At 46.0% G+C, this 14,063-nt stretch overlaps 1 protein-coding gene across 6 annotated transcripts in view; it reads left to right on the forward strand.

Annotated features, from left to right (window-relative positions):
- The window catches only part of EFCAB6 (EF-hand calcium binding domain 6), a 229,218-nt gene that overhangs the window by 154,556 nt on the left and 60,599 nt on the right, over window positions 1-14,063 (forward strand). For all 6 annotated transcript variants that reach the window (XM_072596357.1, XM_072596355.1, XM_072596354.1 and 3 more), the window contains one exon: window positions 4,305-4,423. In XM_072596357.1, the coding sequence (XP_072452458.1) occupies window positions 4,305-4,423 (119 nt within the window). The remainder of the gene's footprint in view (window positions 1-4,304; window positions 4,424-14,063) is intronic.

Here is a 14,063-nt window from a genome sequence, read left to right on the forward strand (position 1 = left end):
TCTGTGGATTTAGATGTTGAAATAGCCGAGATTGGCTCCTACGCCCTCAGTGTGAATCTTCCAGAGCATTTACCAGCCAAATGGAAAATTCTCCATTTTGACTCAGATGGCAATTTCCATTTTTGTCTCTGTGATTTCTGGAGCTGAACCCTAGTCGTGAAATGTCCTGGGCAAAGCCTTCACAATGGGCACAGTCGTCATGGCAGCTAGAGCCAGAAGGGACCTTTGAGGTCACTGAGGCCAACCCCCCCCTTCTTTTGCAGGTGAGGAAACTGAGTTTCAGAGAATTGAATTGACTCACAGTTCTCCAGCTAGTAAGTGTCAAAGGCAGGATTTGAACCCAGACCTCTTTAAGTTCTAACTCAGTACCCATCCCATTCTTCTATTTTCCATGAGTCTGTGCTCCTTATCTTAATGTACTGAGGGGATGCCTTCCTGGAAGCTGGCGGCTTTAACCAGTCTCAGGACATCTGGGCAAGCCAAGCACCACTGACTTATTATTAAAGATAGTGAATAAAGCCAAAGTAATTTTAGTCTTTGTTGCTCACACAGTGACTGTTCTCCCCAACTTACAGATGGGCCGTGTTCCAAAAATTAATTTGCAAGTTGGTTGTTGAGAACTTGGAACTTACTTCCCCATAGAAACAACATTATAAATAGCGGCTAAGCCCCCAGGTTGGTCCAGAAAGGTTCATGTTATAAGTAGAAGGGAGGGCAGCGTAGTTCGGTAGGAAGAAAACAGAATTGGAAGTTATTTTCCATTCTTCAGAGGCTATTGGGGTCCGTGTCTCACAACCCTATAGTACCCTGGAAAAATGAATCTGTAGACTTGTCTGCTCTGCGAGATATCAAGTAGCCCTCGAGGTCACCTCCCCTGCCCTGTGATTCATGTGTGAGTCTCTTCTGCAGAATACCCCAGGAACCAGGCAGTTGAGGCTTGGCTACTGCCAGGGACAAGTAGTGAACTCACCAGCTGCCTGACATTGCTCTGATGGTGAGGTTGCTCAGGCAGATGCCATTTCTCTCATTGTTCTGAGCTCTGCCCTCAGAAATGAGCTCCAAGTCCTCTTTTCTGAATCTCCTTCCTCATAGACAAGTGATCATAGCCAGGCAACCACCTTGCTTATTAATGAAGAGCTCCTCATGTGCTCAGCACTGCCCAGGGATATAAACAACCTACTGACCCAAACCAAGTAGACCCTGGCCTCAGGCAGCCCTCCTTCTAATGGAGAGATGACCCCACTAAGTTAGAAGCAGTGGACAGAGTAGATGGAAGGTAATCTTAGAAGGGAAAACACCAACCCATGCGGGAGAGGGAGGCACCAGGAAAAGTTGCCTGCAGAAGATAGGTTTGAGCTGACTCTTAAAGGGGGCCCGAGATTCTAGGAGCTGGAAGTGAGGAGGGAGAACGTTCCAAACGCACTAAGAAAAGGCAGAGAGATGGGAAGCAGATTGGCAGGATCTTGGAGTCTGTGGAAGGGAGATTGGAAAAGCAGGACAGGGCCAGATGTGAAAAGCTCTCGATGCCCAGGGGCTTCTGTTGACCCTGGAGATCCTTGGTAGCCCCCTGTGGCTAGGGGAGTGGAGAGGAGAGGACCTAAGTGAGAGATGATATAGAGAAGATGACAGGATTTGGGAAGGGATCGGCTCTATGGCCTGAGACAAAGGTTAAAGAGGACTCTGGTAATGGAGTGTAGGGAGTCCTTCCCAGGGACAGAGAAGTTGGCAGGAGGGGAGTCACTGAATTCTCTTTTGGTCACACTGAGTTTGTGTTGTCTGAGAGATGTTTGAGATGTTCAGAGGGCAGTTGGTAAGCTCAGGAGAGAGACAGATCTGACTGGAGACAATGATTGAGGCTGTGGGAGCTGATGAGATCCCTAAATGAAGTTGTATAAAGCAGAGAAGAGACAAGGGCCCAGGAGAATCTTGGGGCCAAGTCCCTGGTCAGTGGGCAGGTCAGCATGGAGGCTCAGCAGAGGAGACCTGGAAGAAGGGATTGGGTAGGTGGTAGAGAGAGTTGAGAGGAGGCCAAGGCAAGAACTTGAGTTGTTTATGTGACACCAGGGGCCAGCCTGCAGAAGGCTTCGAAAGGTGAGAGAAGAATGAGGGAAAACACTACTTTTCAACTGCTTTTCAAGGGGTTTAGTGGAGAAGGGCAGGAGAGACCTACGATGGAGGCTGGTGGATAAGATGGGGCTAATGATGGAGGAGACCTGGGCATGGTCCTAGGCAGTCAGGCAGCCTGGGCAGCTGCTGCATAAGGAGACCTTGGAGAGGAGATGTGGGGGGATCATTCAGGAGGAAATTGGCTAGAGAAGATGGGAAGAGATGGGACCAAGGAAACAGGTAGAGGGGTTGGCCTTGGGAAGAAGGGAGCTCCTTGTCAGAGACTGGGAGAGAAGAGGAGTGAGTGGGAGATGATGATGAAGGGAAAGGTGTCTATTCCTCCAGTGAGTCCTTGGCAGTGTCAGGGAGGGGATGTCATGGGAGCTTTGGGAAGAGATGTGAAAGTTTGGAGCAGCCACTGTGATCAAGTGGAGAGTAGGCTGAGGGCTTTGATATGGCAGGGGGCCAGCCATCACTTCCTGTGGGGTGGGGATCTCCCTAAGGCTTCTTTGCCCCAGGTGAAGTGCTCCTAGTTCTTTCCAGTGATTCCTGTGTGGCCTGGTCTCCAGTCCCTTCCCCATTCTGGCCAGGCTCTGGCTTGAAATGAATGCTTTTCTGCAGAGCTGAGGTCTGGATGTGGCTTGATCCAGGCCTGGCCCTCTCTCACATTGGATGTGGTCCTTTGGTCCTGCAGCCTGAGGTCCAGGTTCCATGCTGCCCACTTGTGCAGTCCAAATTCCCAGCACCCAGTCTGTGCCTCCCAGTCCAGAAAAGCTATTGGCCCTTCTCTCTTCCTCCTCCCTCACCCACTGATACAGGCATTGTCCAGTGGAGGACTGGACCCTGGGCTGGGAGTCACTATGACTTAGGTTCAGATCCTACCTTAGCCATTAGTAAATGAGACCCTTAAAACATTCGCTGTTCTAAACTGGCCCCCAGCTCCAGCAACAGCTCCATGAGTTGGTAGGCAAGTATCATTAGCCTCTTCTTGCAAATGAGGAAACCAGGATAAAATGACTCCCAGTAAATTAGTGCCTGAGATGAGATTTTAATCCAGCCCTCCTGACTCCAAATCCGGAGCTTTAGCTCTTCCTCCTCAAGACTTCTCAATAGTTCTTGCCTTACTCACTTCACAGGGTTGTGAGAAAATTGCTTTGTAAAACTGAAAGGGCCAGAGAAATAGGATGATGGGCTATCAGCTGCAGATAAACCAAGGGGCAAAATTAGTGTATTTTAGTGAAGTTTGAATAATTTGAGAATATTTTTTTTCCTTTTTGACCTTGGTAACCCCATGCAACAATTAAAGCACACTGCCTTTTTTGGGTGGGGGGGCATTATCTGTGCACAACAATAAAACCTCTGAGTCAGACTGACCTGTCCTCCTTGACTCTCTTTTCCCAATGGTGGCTCAGTGAGGAGGAAGAAGCAGGTGAGGGGAGGGAGCACCAGCCCAGAGTTCAGGGGAGCTGGTTCTAGTTTCAGTCAGGGCACTGACTCGCTGTGTGCTCTTGGGTGAGACATACCCCCTCTCTGAGTCTACAGATGATTGGAATATTTTTGCTTTTCTTTGTACCATCATAACTTAGCACAGTGCCTGGTATTAATAAATGTTGATTGATTGATTGAGATAGTGAACTACCAGCGTCTGGGATTATGCTCAATCCTGGGTTATTGACTTCATCAGTTCTTTAGTAGGAATGTGCCTGTTTTGACCATGGATGACTTGGGATGGTCAGATTGGTAAAGGCATGTTGAATGGGGGGCATCCGTTTACGGAAATTGCACCTCCATCCAATGGCTATGAAAGCAACTTGTTTTGACTTTACCACTTGGCATTTTTTTTAAAGAAGTTGCTGAGTATGAGTGGGTCCAGTACCAAGAAAACTAAACACAGAGAAGATTATACCTTAATCTTAGAATCATGGAAGCAGCATCTTGGGGTCTCAGAATCATGGAGTCTTAGAGTCTTGGGTTCTTAGAATCCTAGAATATTGGAGTTAGAAGACCTTCCCCTCTCCCTCAAGACAATGAGTATGTTTTAACTTGTTCCTAAATTTTACTCTCAACAATGACAAAGAAAGTAGGTACAGTTTCATTTTCTGCACGGCATGCCTTTATATCTCTTATTTCTCTGAAAAGAAATTCTGTCTTGCACTGTTCTTCTAAGTTCTGACTTAACCCCTTTTCTCACATTGCAGAATTTTCTAGAAACTGACAACGAGGGCAATGGCATTCTACGTCGAAGGGATGTACGAAATTCTCTGTATGGGTTTGACATTCCCATCACACCAAGAGAATTTGAAAAACTCTGGGCGAGGTAAGGAGATTCTCATGTTAATCTTCTCATGAACTGTTTCAGGCAACTTGTCACCATAGTGAATGAGTGAGTAACGTTAGCTTTTCCTCCATAGCATCAGGGGACCTAGGGAGCTAGAGGTAGTTATAGTTCCAGATAGATCTGGGACAAACAGGTGATTTCACTGGTCCATGGAACTTTGTTTTTATCAAAAACTTCTTGTTGTACATTCATCAAGTCATGTCTGATTCTTTTTCTTTTTTTATTAATTGATTTTTAGTTTTTAGCATTCATTTCTATAAGATGAGTTCCAAATTTTCTCCCCATCTCTCCCTTCCCCCCTTCTCTTGCTGAGAAAAGCTTCCTCCATTTATGCAGATGGTGGACCCCTTCTTGGCACACACACAAGTACATGTATTTTGCATCCTGTCCTTACAGAGAAACCTCCCATGGTTCATTTATCTCTTTCACGTAGACATAGTCTCAATATAAGGGACTCAATCAATGTTAGTTGCCTGAAGAAAAATGATACAGAGTCAAGAATACTGACCCAGGAAGTCAGCAAACTTGTGCTCCACCTCCCAGTATGGTTCTGGTCTCCCTATGTAGGAGGAAGCAAGGGTCTAACTTGCCTCAGCTACTTTGTCTATAAAATGAGGAAGTTGGGATTATACGAAATCTTCTGAATTTCTCTGAAATCTCCTTGTTGTCTGATAGGTTATGTTATCTGTCATATGCTCCCTCCCAGCCCTGTCATTCCCTGTTTTAAGCTCCCTGTGAACTCTGACATTCTATTTATGTCCCCAAACTAGGACCAGAATTTATGGGCTCCATTAATATTTATCAAGTCCACATTTCCTTCATATTCAGATAAGTTTTGGAAGTGTTACGATAGAATGTCTATTCCTTTAAAACAGGGAATGCCAGAGTTGAAAGGCCTTGTGGTACAAGAGATATATTTGCTCTTTGGTGGGTAGCTGTTGCCAAATAGATATTTAGTACGATACAGAAATTAGAGGTAAAACCCTAGGTTTTCTTATTATGCTCAAGTACTGGCTCAATCCGCAGAGAAGACTCGCCCCCTATTGGGACCATCCCCAGCCCCCTTAGGGGCAGAGTTCTATCCTTGTGACAGAGGAGTGATTCTTTTCTGTCCTGCTGCAGTCCTGTACCTTCTTTTTAGGCCATAAACCCTGGAGAGAAGCGAAAGCCACAACCCCCTCTTCCTTCCAGATCATTAAAGTGGAACAAATTTAGTTAAATAGAGTCATGGTCTCATACACTGCCTAGGGAATAGACTTCATCCAGCAAACTCTATAGGGAAACTAAGTCAAGTTACAGAGGAAATGGGATTTAGAACCTCCACTGAGAAGCGGATGGAGGGTGAGGATTTTCCAAGAATTTCCCCTGGAGTCAGGGACAATTGAGATTCTTCCTGTGGCTTCTTATCTGGGAAATATTTAAAGCTTTCACCACAACAGACTAAATTTTCACACTCCAAGGGACAGATGTTACCAGAGGAGGTTAATATTAACCAAAATTGGCTGGAGAATGATCCCGAATCCCAAATAGTGAAAGGAAATAAAAACTCCCACAACAGAAGCCAGAATGTCAGAACTGAGGGGCATCTTTGAGCTGGGGCCATCAGGATAGAGGTTGGAAGGTTCTTCCACAGTAACAACATGGTGTTGTGGATGTGGAGTTGGGTGCCATCTTGACTCAGACACTTAGTTCCTGTCTGAGTAAACCTTGGGTTAAGCCCCTTCATTACTTTGCCTCTTTTTCCTCATGTGTAAAATCAGATAACAGGCTTTGAGTTCCCAGGGCATCCTGGGGGGTTGCTGGGAGGAAAGAGGTTTGTAACCCTGAGTGTGCCTTGTTAGAATGGTGGAGCCAGAAGAAACCTCAGTGATCTGGTCTGGCTTCATCGTTCTTTTTTTTTTTTCAATTTAAATTTATTTATTTAAGTTTTCAACATTCATTTCCACAGAATTTTGGGTTCCAGATTTTCTCCCCATTTCTCCCCTCCCCCACCCCAAAACACCGAGCATTCTAATTACCCCTATCACCAATCTGCCCTCCCTTCTAACATCCCTCCCTTCCCTTATCCCAATCTTCTCTTTTGTCCTGTATGGCAAGAAAACTTTCTATACCCTGTTACCTGTATTTCTTATTTCCTAATTGCAAGAACAATACTCAACAGTTGTTCCTAAAACTTTGAGTTCCAACTTCTCTTCCTCCCTCCCTCCCCACCGATCCCCTTTGGGAAGGCAAGCAATTCAATATAGGCCATATCTATGTAGTTTTGCAAATGACTTCTGTAATAGTCGTGTTGTGTAAGACTAATTATATTTCCCTTCATCCTATCCTGCCCCCCATTTCTTCTGCTCTCTCTTTTGGCCCTGTCCCTCCCCAAGAATGTTGACTTTTAATTGTTCCCTCCTCCCACTGCCCTCCCTTCCATCATCCCCACCATCTGCTTATCCCCTTCTCCCTCACTTTCCTGTATTATAAGATAGGTTTTCATACCAAAATGAGTGTTCATTTTATTTCTTCCTTTAGTCCAATGTGATGAGAGTAAGTTTCATGTTTTTTCTCTCACCTCCCCCCTTTTTCCCTCCACTGAAAAGTCTTTTCCTTGCCTCTTGTATGAGAGATAATTTGCCCCATTCCATTTCTCCTTTTCTTCTTCCAATATATTTCTCTCTCACCCCTTAATTTCATTTTTTAAAGATATGATCCCATCCTATTCAATTCACCCTGTGCGCTCTCTCTCTCTCTCTCTCTCTCTGTGTGTGTGTGTGTGTGTGTGTGTGTGTGTGTGTGTAATCCCACCAACTACCCAGATACTGAAAAAAGTTTCAAGAGTTACAAATATTGTCTTTCCATGTAGGAATGTAAACAGTTCAACTTTAGTAAGTCCTTTATGACTTCTCTTTGCTGTTTACCTTTTCATGCTTCTCTTGAGTCTTGTGTTTAAAAGTCAAATTTTGTTTTCAGCTCTGGTCTTTTCATCAAAAATGCTTGAAAGTCCTCTATTTCATTGAAAGACCATTTTCTTCCCCTGAAGTATTATATTCAGTTTTGCTGGGTAGGTGATTCTTGGTTTGAGTCCTAGTTCCTTTGACTTCTGGAATATCATACTCCAAGCCCTTTGATCTCTTAATGTAGAAGCTGCTAGATCTTGTGTTATCCTGATTGTATTTCCATAATACTCAAATTGTTTCTTTCCAGCTTCTTGCAATATTTTCTCCTTGACCTAGGAACTCTGGAATTTTGCCACAGTGTTCCTAGGAGTTTCTTTTTTTGGATCTCTTTCAGGAGGTGATCAGTGGATTCTTTCAATATTTATTTTGCTTTTTGATTCTAGAATATCAGGGCAGTTCTCCTTGATAATTTCATGAAAGATGATGGCTAGGCTCTTTTTTTGATCCTGACTTTCAGGTAGTCCCATAATTTTTAAATTGTCTCTCCTGGATCTATTTTCCAGGTCAGTTGTTTTTCCAATGAGATATTTCACATTATCTTCCATTTTTTCATTCTTTTGGTTTTGTTTTGTGATTTCTTGGTTTCTCATAAAGTCATTAGCCTCCATCTGTTCCATTCTAATTTTGAAAGAACTGTTTTCTTCAGTGAGCATTTGGATCTCCTTTTCCATTTGGCTAATTCTGCTTTTGAAAGCATTCTTCTCCTCATTGGCTTTTTGAACCTCTTTTGCCAATTGAGTTAGCCTATTTTGAAAGGTATTATTTTCTTCAGCATTTTTTTGGGTCTCCTTTAGCAAGATGTTGACCTGCTTTTCATGCTTTTCTTGCATCTCTCTCATTTCTCTTCCCAGTTTTTCCTCCACCTCTCTTACTTGATTTTCAAAATCCTTTTTGAGCTCTTCCATGGCCTGAGACCTTTGAGTATTTATTTTGGATGTTTGTGATACAGAAGCCTTGACTTTTATGTCTTTCCCTGATGGTAAGCATTGTTCTTTCTCATCCAAAAGGATGGGAGAAGATATCTGTTCACCAAGAAAGTAACCTTCCATGGTCTTATTTTTTTCCCCTTTTTTGGGCATTTTCCCAACCAGTTACTTGACTTTTGGGTCCTTTGTCAAGAGTAGGGTATACTCTGGGAATCCGTAAGATCTCAGTTCCTCCTAGGTGGCACAATCAAATGCGTACACTGGTCTGGGAGCAGGAGGAGATTTTTGTGCCCAGAATCTTAGCAGAGTTTCCTCTCCACAGCCACCTGGCCTCCAGTTCTGCCAAGCCAGCACTGAGGGGCTGACATTCAGTTAAGCTGTGTGGGGGCAGGGCCACCATTCAGTGTGAGATAAAGATCTGCTTCCTCAGGGCCTCTACACAGGGCTGCAGTAAGAATGGGTTGCTCAGTGCCCCCAGAGGTTTTATGATCCAACAATGGATGCGGGCTGCTGTGGGAACTGCTGCCTGCCTGATGTGGCCTCCGTGGCTGCTGCCTAAGGCTGGAGCTATGGGAAGGCCCTTCTCCCTTCTCGGTCAGTTGAAAAAACCCTGTCACTGCCCTTTGGTGCCTGTGGGTTGAGGGATCTGCAAACCCACTGCTGCTGTGACTGCGGATTCTGCTACTGGAGATTCCGCTCCTGAGGTGTCTTGCAGCCAAGGCTGGGCTGGGCTCCACTCTGCGTCTGGCGCAACAGACATTTCCCATGGGCCTTTCAGGTCACCCTGGTCTGGAAATCTCCTCCATTCTGTTGTTCTCCACTTCTGCTGCTCCAGAATTTGTTGAGAGTCCCTCTCTACAGATATTTTATGGGCTGTGTACGGAGAGCCTACTCTGCCATCTTGGCTCCGCTCCCCTTCATTGTTCTTCTGAGAGAGAAGCAGTCTCCAAGAATCACTCAGTCAATAAGCATTGACTGTATTCATGAGTTTTGTATGGAAGCCATTTGCCTCTGGTCTTGCCTGCCCTGCCTCTCCTGAGGTATCTGCTCTCTGGGCTGTCCATGAACTTTCTTACTTTTCCTCCCAGTTTTCCAAGTTGAGGCTAAAATGTTGGCTGCGTTTCTGAACAAGTGGGCTGTTGTGGTTCTAATTTAGCAAGGCAGTGTGACATTCTTTCACACCCCTTTTTCTATTTCTCCTCTTTGGTTCCAACCATGGGCCAAATTAGACTGCTTGTTCATTTGTCTCCCCTTTAATTACAATCAACAGTCCAACTGGCTGCTTGGAAGAGAGGAAGTTTAGGACTGTCTGAAAGTTTCAGAATAGGGAATGATGGCAGACTGTTGCCTCTGCAGCAGAAAGGGGACCCAGAGCACCACAGGCTCAATTTCAAAGGTGCCTGTTGGCACATGTGTGCTCTGTACCATCTCTTCTGTGAAGCCTTCCGAGATTCCTGCTGACAAAGGGGATGCCCCCTCTCTCTGTGTTTCAGCTCTCAACTTGTGGATGTCAGCATGGTGTCAGGGAAAGAGCCCTGGCTGATGAAGCCTGGTTCTTCCCTTAATGTCCATGTGACTATGAGCATGTCTTTGTGGATTTCAGGTTCCTCTTATGTAAAAGGATAGAGTTGGACCAGATGATTTCTGAGCTGCCTCCTGGCTCTAGTCCCCATAAGGTGTCTTCACATATGTTCTTCATTTCTTTGCCACACTGGGTTCCATAGACCTTTAGTTCCCTCTCAGGGCCTGGCATAGTATTGTGCCCCTGGCAGGGAAGGACCCTGATGAAAGTTTGCTGAATGAACGAAATGTACCTGGTCTTCCCCCTAGCCTGAAAGCTCCCCAAGGAGCTTTTGTTATATGGTTCTGAGTCTGGGCTGTGCCATTCCCTGAGCTGTGTGCCCTGTGGCCAGTCACTTAAGCCTCAGTTCCCCTATCTGTAGAAAGGGATAATAAAACATCTCCCTGTCAAGGTCATTGTGAGTGTCAGATGATATAGTATCTGTAAAGTTTTCTGCAGCCGTACGTGCTCCATAAATGCTAATAGCTGTTATTACTCTAAGAAGCCACGACTTCGTCAGCATGGGTCTCTCATGTTTTAGCAGACAGTCTTTGCAGAGGAACCATGGCCTCCCCCAAAGCCATTGCCCAGTCACCAGCCTTTTCAGGCTGAGCCTTTCCCACAGGGAAGGCTGGTCCTCAGGCCACCCATGGGGCTTCTTAGTTTAGCATGGTCTGCCCCAGCTTGGGTTCCACTGGCAGAGCCACGCCAGCCCTTTCAGAACTGTCTCTCCAGGAGGCACAAGGCTTAAGCTTCTGTAGTGATCCAGGAGGCCTCCAGGACCACATGCTATAAGGGAATGGAACCCGGCTGTCTGGTTCCCTCTTGTTGTCTAGCTGACCAAGCATCGGGCAATATGCCAGATGTGTCATGGCCTCCATCACCAAGCCTCAGAGCTGAAGGGACCCAGAGGGTACCTGGTCTATGCCCCATGTGACCCAGGATCCTCTCTCTGGCACTCCTGAGCAGGGAAGTCCCCGTCCAGCCTTTGTGGGAAGACTTGAAGGCTTCCAAGGCCACCCAGGACGCTGTGGGACAACTCCAGTCATTAGGAAGTTTTTTCCTGACATCAAACTGGAATCCTAATCTGCCTTTTGCACCTTTTCTTCCCCTCTGTCTTTACTCCTCGTTCAAAGGTCATAGATTTGGAGTCAGAAGGGAACTTGGAAGCCGTTGGTTCTTCCCTCCCCCTATTTTACAGATGAGAAACTGGGGCCCAGAGAAGGAATAGGGGGTGGGGTCCCAGGGTGGAGAAGGAGGTGGTAGAGATGCTCCAGTGTCTTGCCAAGGAAACCCGAAGTGGGACCATGCCCAAAAGGCTAGAATAACAACAGGGTCCCACAGAGGAGGGGAGACGGCTGGGCTCCCCACTCAGGCCTCTGAGTCCATAGTCAGAGCGCTTTCCTTGGGCCCACAAAGGGGGGGGAAGGATTTCCCAAGCTCCCTTCTGCTTCTGCATTCTATCATCAGTCCTGAGCAGCCCATTTGACAGAGGAAACTCTCAGAGAGATACCCCAGGTTGCACAGGTGCTCAGGAGGTGGCAGAGATGCCAGGACTTTTCATCCCATGCAGTTGGGAAGGCCTGCCCAGGCCCTTTATTAACATGAATGTGCCACTCCCCAGAGCCAGGCTGTCTGGGTCACTGACTCAGACAGTCATCTGTCTTGGTCCAGGGAGGGGGGAAGCATGGCAACATGGGCACTTGGCCTGGCACATCTATCACACTTAGAGGTGACTTGGTTTCTTTCCCACATTCCACCCAATATATGTGATCCATGCTGAGACTGTAGACACTGAATTGAGGCCCTCTTATTCTGGCCTGGGCTGTTCTTCTCTGATGATAAGAACAGACCGTTTATTATTTTATTAAGAGTCATTAACAAACAAAACAAAATATGTTCATTTAATCCAAGCATCAGGAAAAGTAGACTTGAGGTTGGAGTTAGGCTCTTGGCACAATGACCAAGCTTTGAGAGTTTTCTTTAAAAGTGAGTCTAGTCTAATGAGTGTTTTATTCCAACCATTTTCCATAAAAAAGAAATGAGAATCCATTGGGGAGGTAGGGACCTTGCTCTGTGGGGTGAATGGTCAACACTTCAGGCTGGTGAAGCAGAGCAGGGACCCAGTCCAGTCCAATCCAATCCACTAAACATTCTAAAAGCACCTACTATGTGCCAGATGCTGGGAATATGAGGACAAAACCCAAAACCTAAGTCAATGCTTGCCCTGAAGGAACTTACAATGCCCTGGGAGGAATTACATGTACATGGAAGCCATGTTGAGGTACTGTCAGAGAAGAAGGATGCTGAGTCTTGAGGGCTCTAACAACCAAAATGACTATGGAGAGCACCTCTGGCATCTCTTTAGATCCTCAGCTCACTTGGCTGATGCTTTGTGCACAGACGAGAACTGAACTGCTCTTTCCTCAAATGTTTAATTCCATCATTAGTAAAAACAAACAAACAAATCCCTAACTCCCATTTTCCGGAGTTCTCTGCCTTTAGTAACAATGCCCAGGAACCCTTCAGACTTTTCCCTTTTCTCTGAGAAAATAAAATTCCTGAAAGTTTACCTGGCACGGGAGTGTTCCAGCCTCCTTGGGCCACAGCATTGTGGCCTTGACAATTCATGCTGGGGAAGGGAGGCAGCAAGCTGTTGGACACCTTAGGATGCTTAGATGAGCTGGTGAGCTTTTTCACCAGCCTCTGGGGTTTGTCTCTGAGCAAGTGAGGGGCAAAGCTGAGGGGTGAACTCAGACCTCCTGAGCCAAGGACATCCAGGGTCCCCGTGGGTCCAGGGTCCAGGGGCATGTGGGCTCCATTCAACATAATTCAGAAGAAACCAGAGAACTGGCCCCCAGTGTGTCTAGGGCGACCTGGCTTTGATGGAGGACCACCTTCATTTGAAGCTAGCACCTTCTCCTCCACATTCTCATGAATTTATTCTGAATGTATTTGGTTTAGATTTATATGTGTTCTTATGGGCTCACCTTGATAGAATCCAACTCCCTGAGGACAGACTGTTTGATTTAGGTCTTTGGATCCCCCTCCAGCATGGTGCCTAGTACACAGTAGGTGCTTAATAGATGCTTGTCTGACTGCTTCATAACATCACAGACTAGAGCTTCGGGTAGCTGAGAGGTTGTGTAATCCCAACGCCCCATTTACAGTAGAGGACATTGAGACTTATGGAGTTAAATGGCTTCTCTAAGGTCATCCGGTTTCTGAGTGGCAGAATTGGAATCCAGCCTGGGTCCTGTGACTGTACACCTCATTGGGTCAGGGAATGTGTGCCAGGGTGAGAGGCAGCAGTAACAGGACGTCAGCAGACACACCCATTGCTCCCAGAAGGTCAATCAGGTGATGCTGCCTTTAGTAAACGCATTGGCCTGGCCTGAAGTGAAATGAAGAGCTTTGTGGCTTATGTCCCAGGTCTTTCCACAAAAATAGACTTTTCCTTTTTTTTTTTTTTAAAGGCAGATTGGCAATTTGCCTTGAAAATTTTATAGAAACCATTCTATTCTGTTGGAATAATACCGGGACATCAGACACTCTAGAAACTGTGGTTTTCAATGGAAAAGAATGCAGACAAATTCAATGGTGGAAAATGAGATAGGAGCCTGGCCAGCGTCCTGCAGATCACTTTCTCCTGTCTATCTTCCACATTTTGTGAAACTAGAGAGAAGGAGTCTTACTGTTCTCGACCCAAATCACAAGCATGGCATAATTTAGAGGTGGAGGGATCTGAGATCTCTTTCATTTTACAGACCAGACAACTGAGAGCCAGAGAAGGGATGTGATATGCTCATGACTGGCAGGCTCATCATAGACAGAGAGAAGGAACCTCAGAGGGCATCTAGTTGAATCCTCTTATCTTTTTCATTTTTGTTGTTGAGTTATTTCAGTCATATCTGACTCTTCCTGATCCCATTGGGGGTTTTCTTGGCAGAGATACTAGGTGGTTTGCCATTTCCTTCCCCAGCTCATTTTACAGATGAGGAAACTGAAGCAAACAGGGTATAGTGACTTGCTCAGTGTCACACAGTTTAGTAAGTGCCTGAGGCTGGATTTGAACTCATGAAGAGGAGTCTACCTGTCTCCAGGTCCAGCACTCTACCCACTGTTGCACCTTCCCTTATTTTGTAGAGAGGAAAAATGAAGCCCAGAAGCCTCCTGGGCCTTCCCTG

The sequence above is a fragment of the Notamacropus eugenii genome, chromosome 3, assembly GCF_028372415.1.
Source record: "Notamacropus eugenii isolate mMacEug1 chromosome 3, mMacEug1.pri_v2, whole genome shotgun sequence".
NCBI lineage: Eukaryota > Metazoa > Chordata > Mammalia > Diprotodontia > Macropodidae > Notamacropus > Notamacropus eugenii.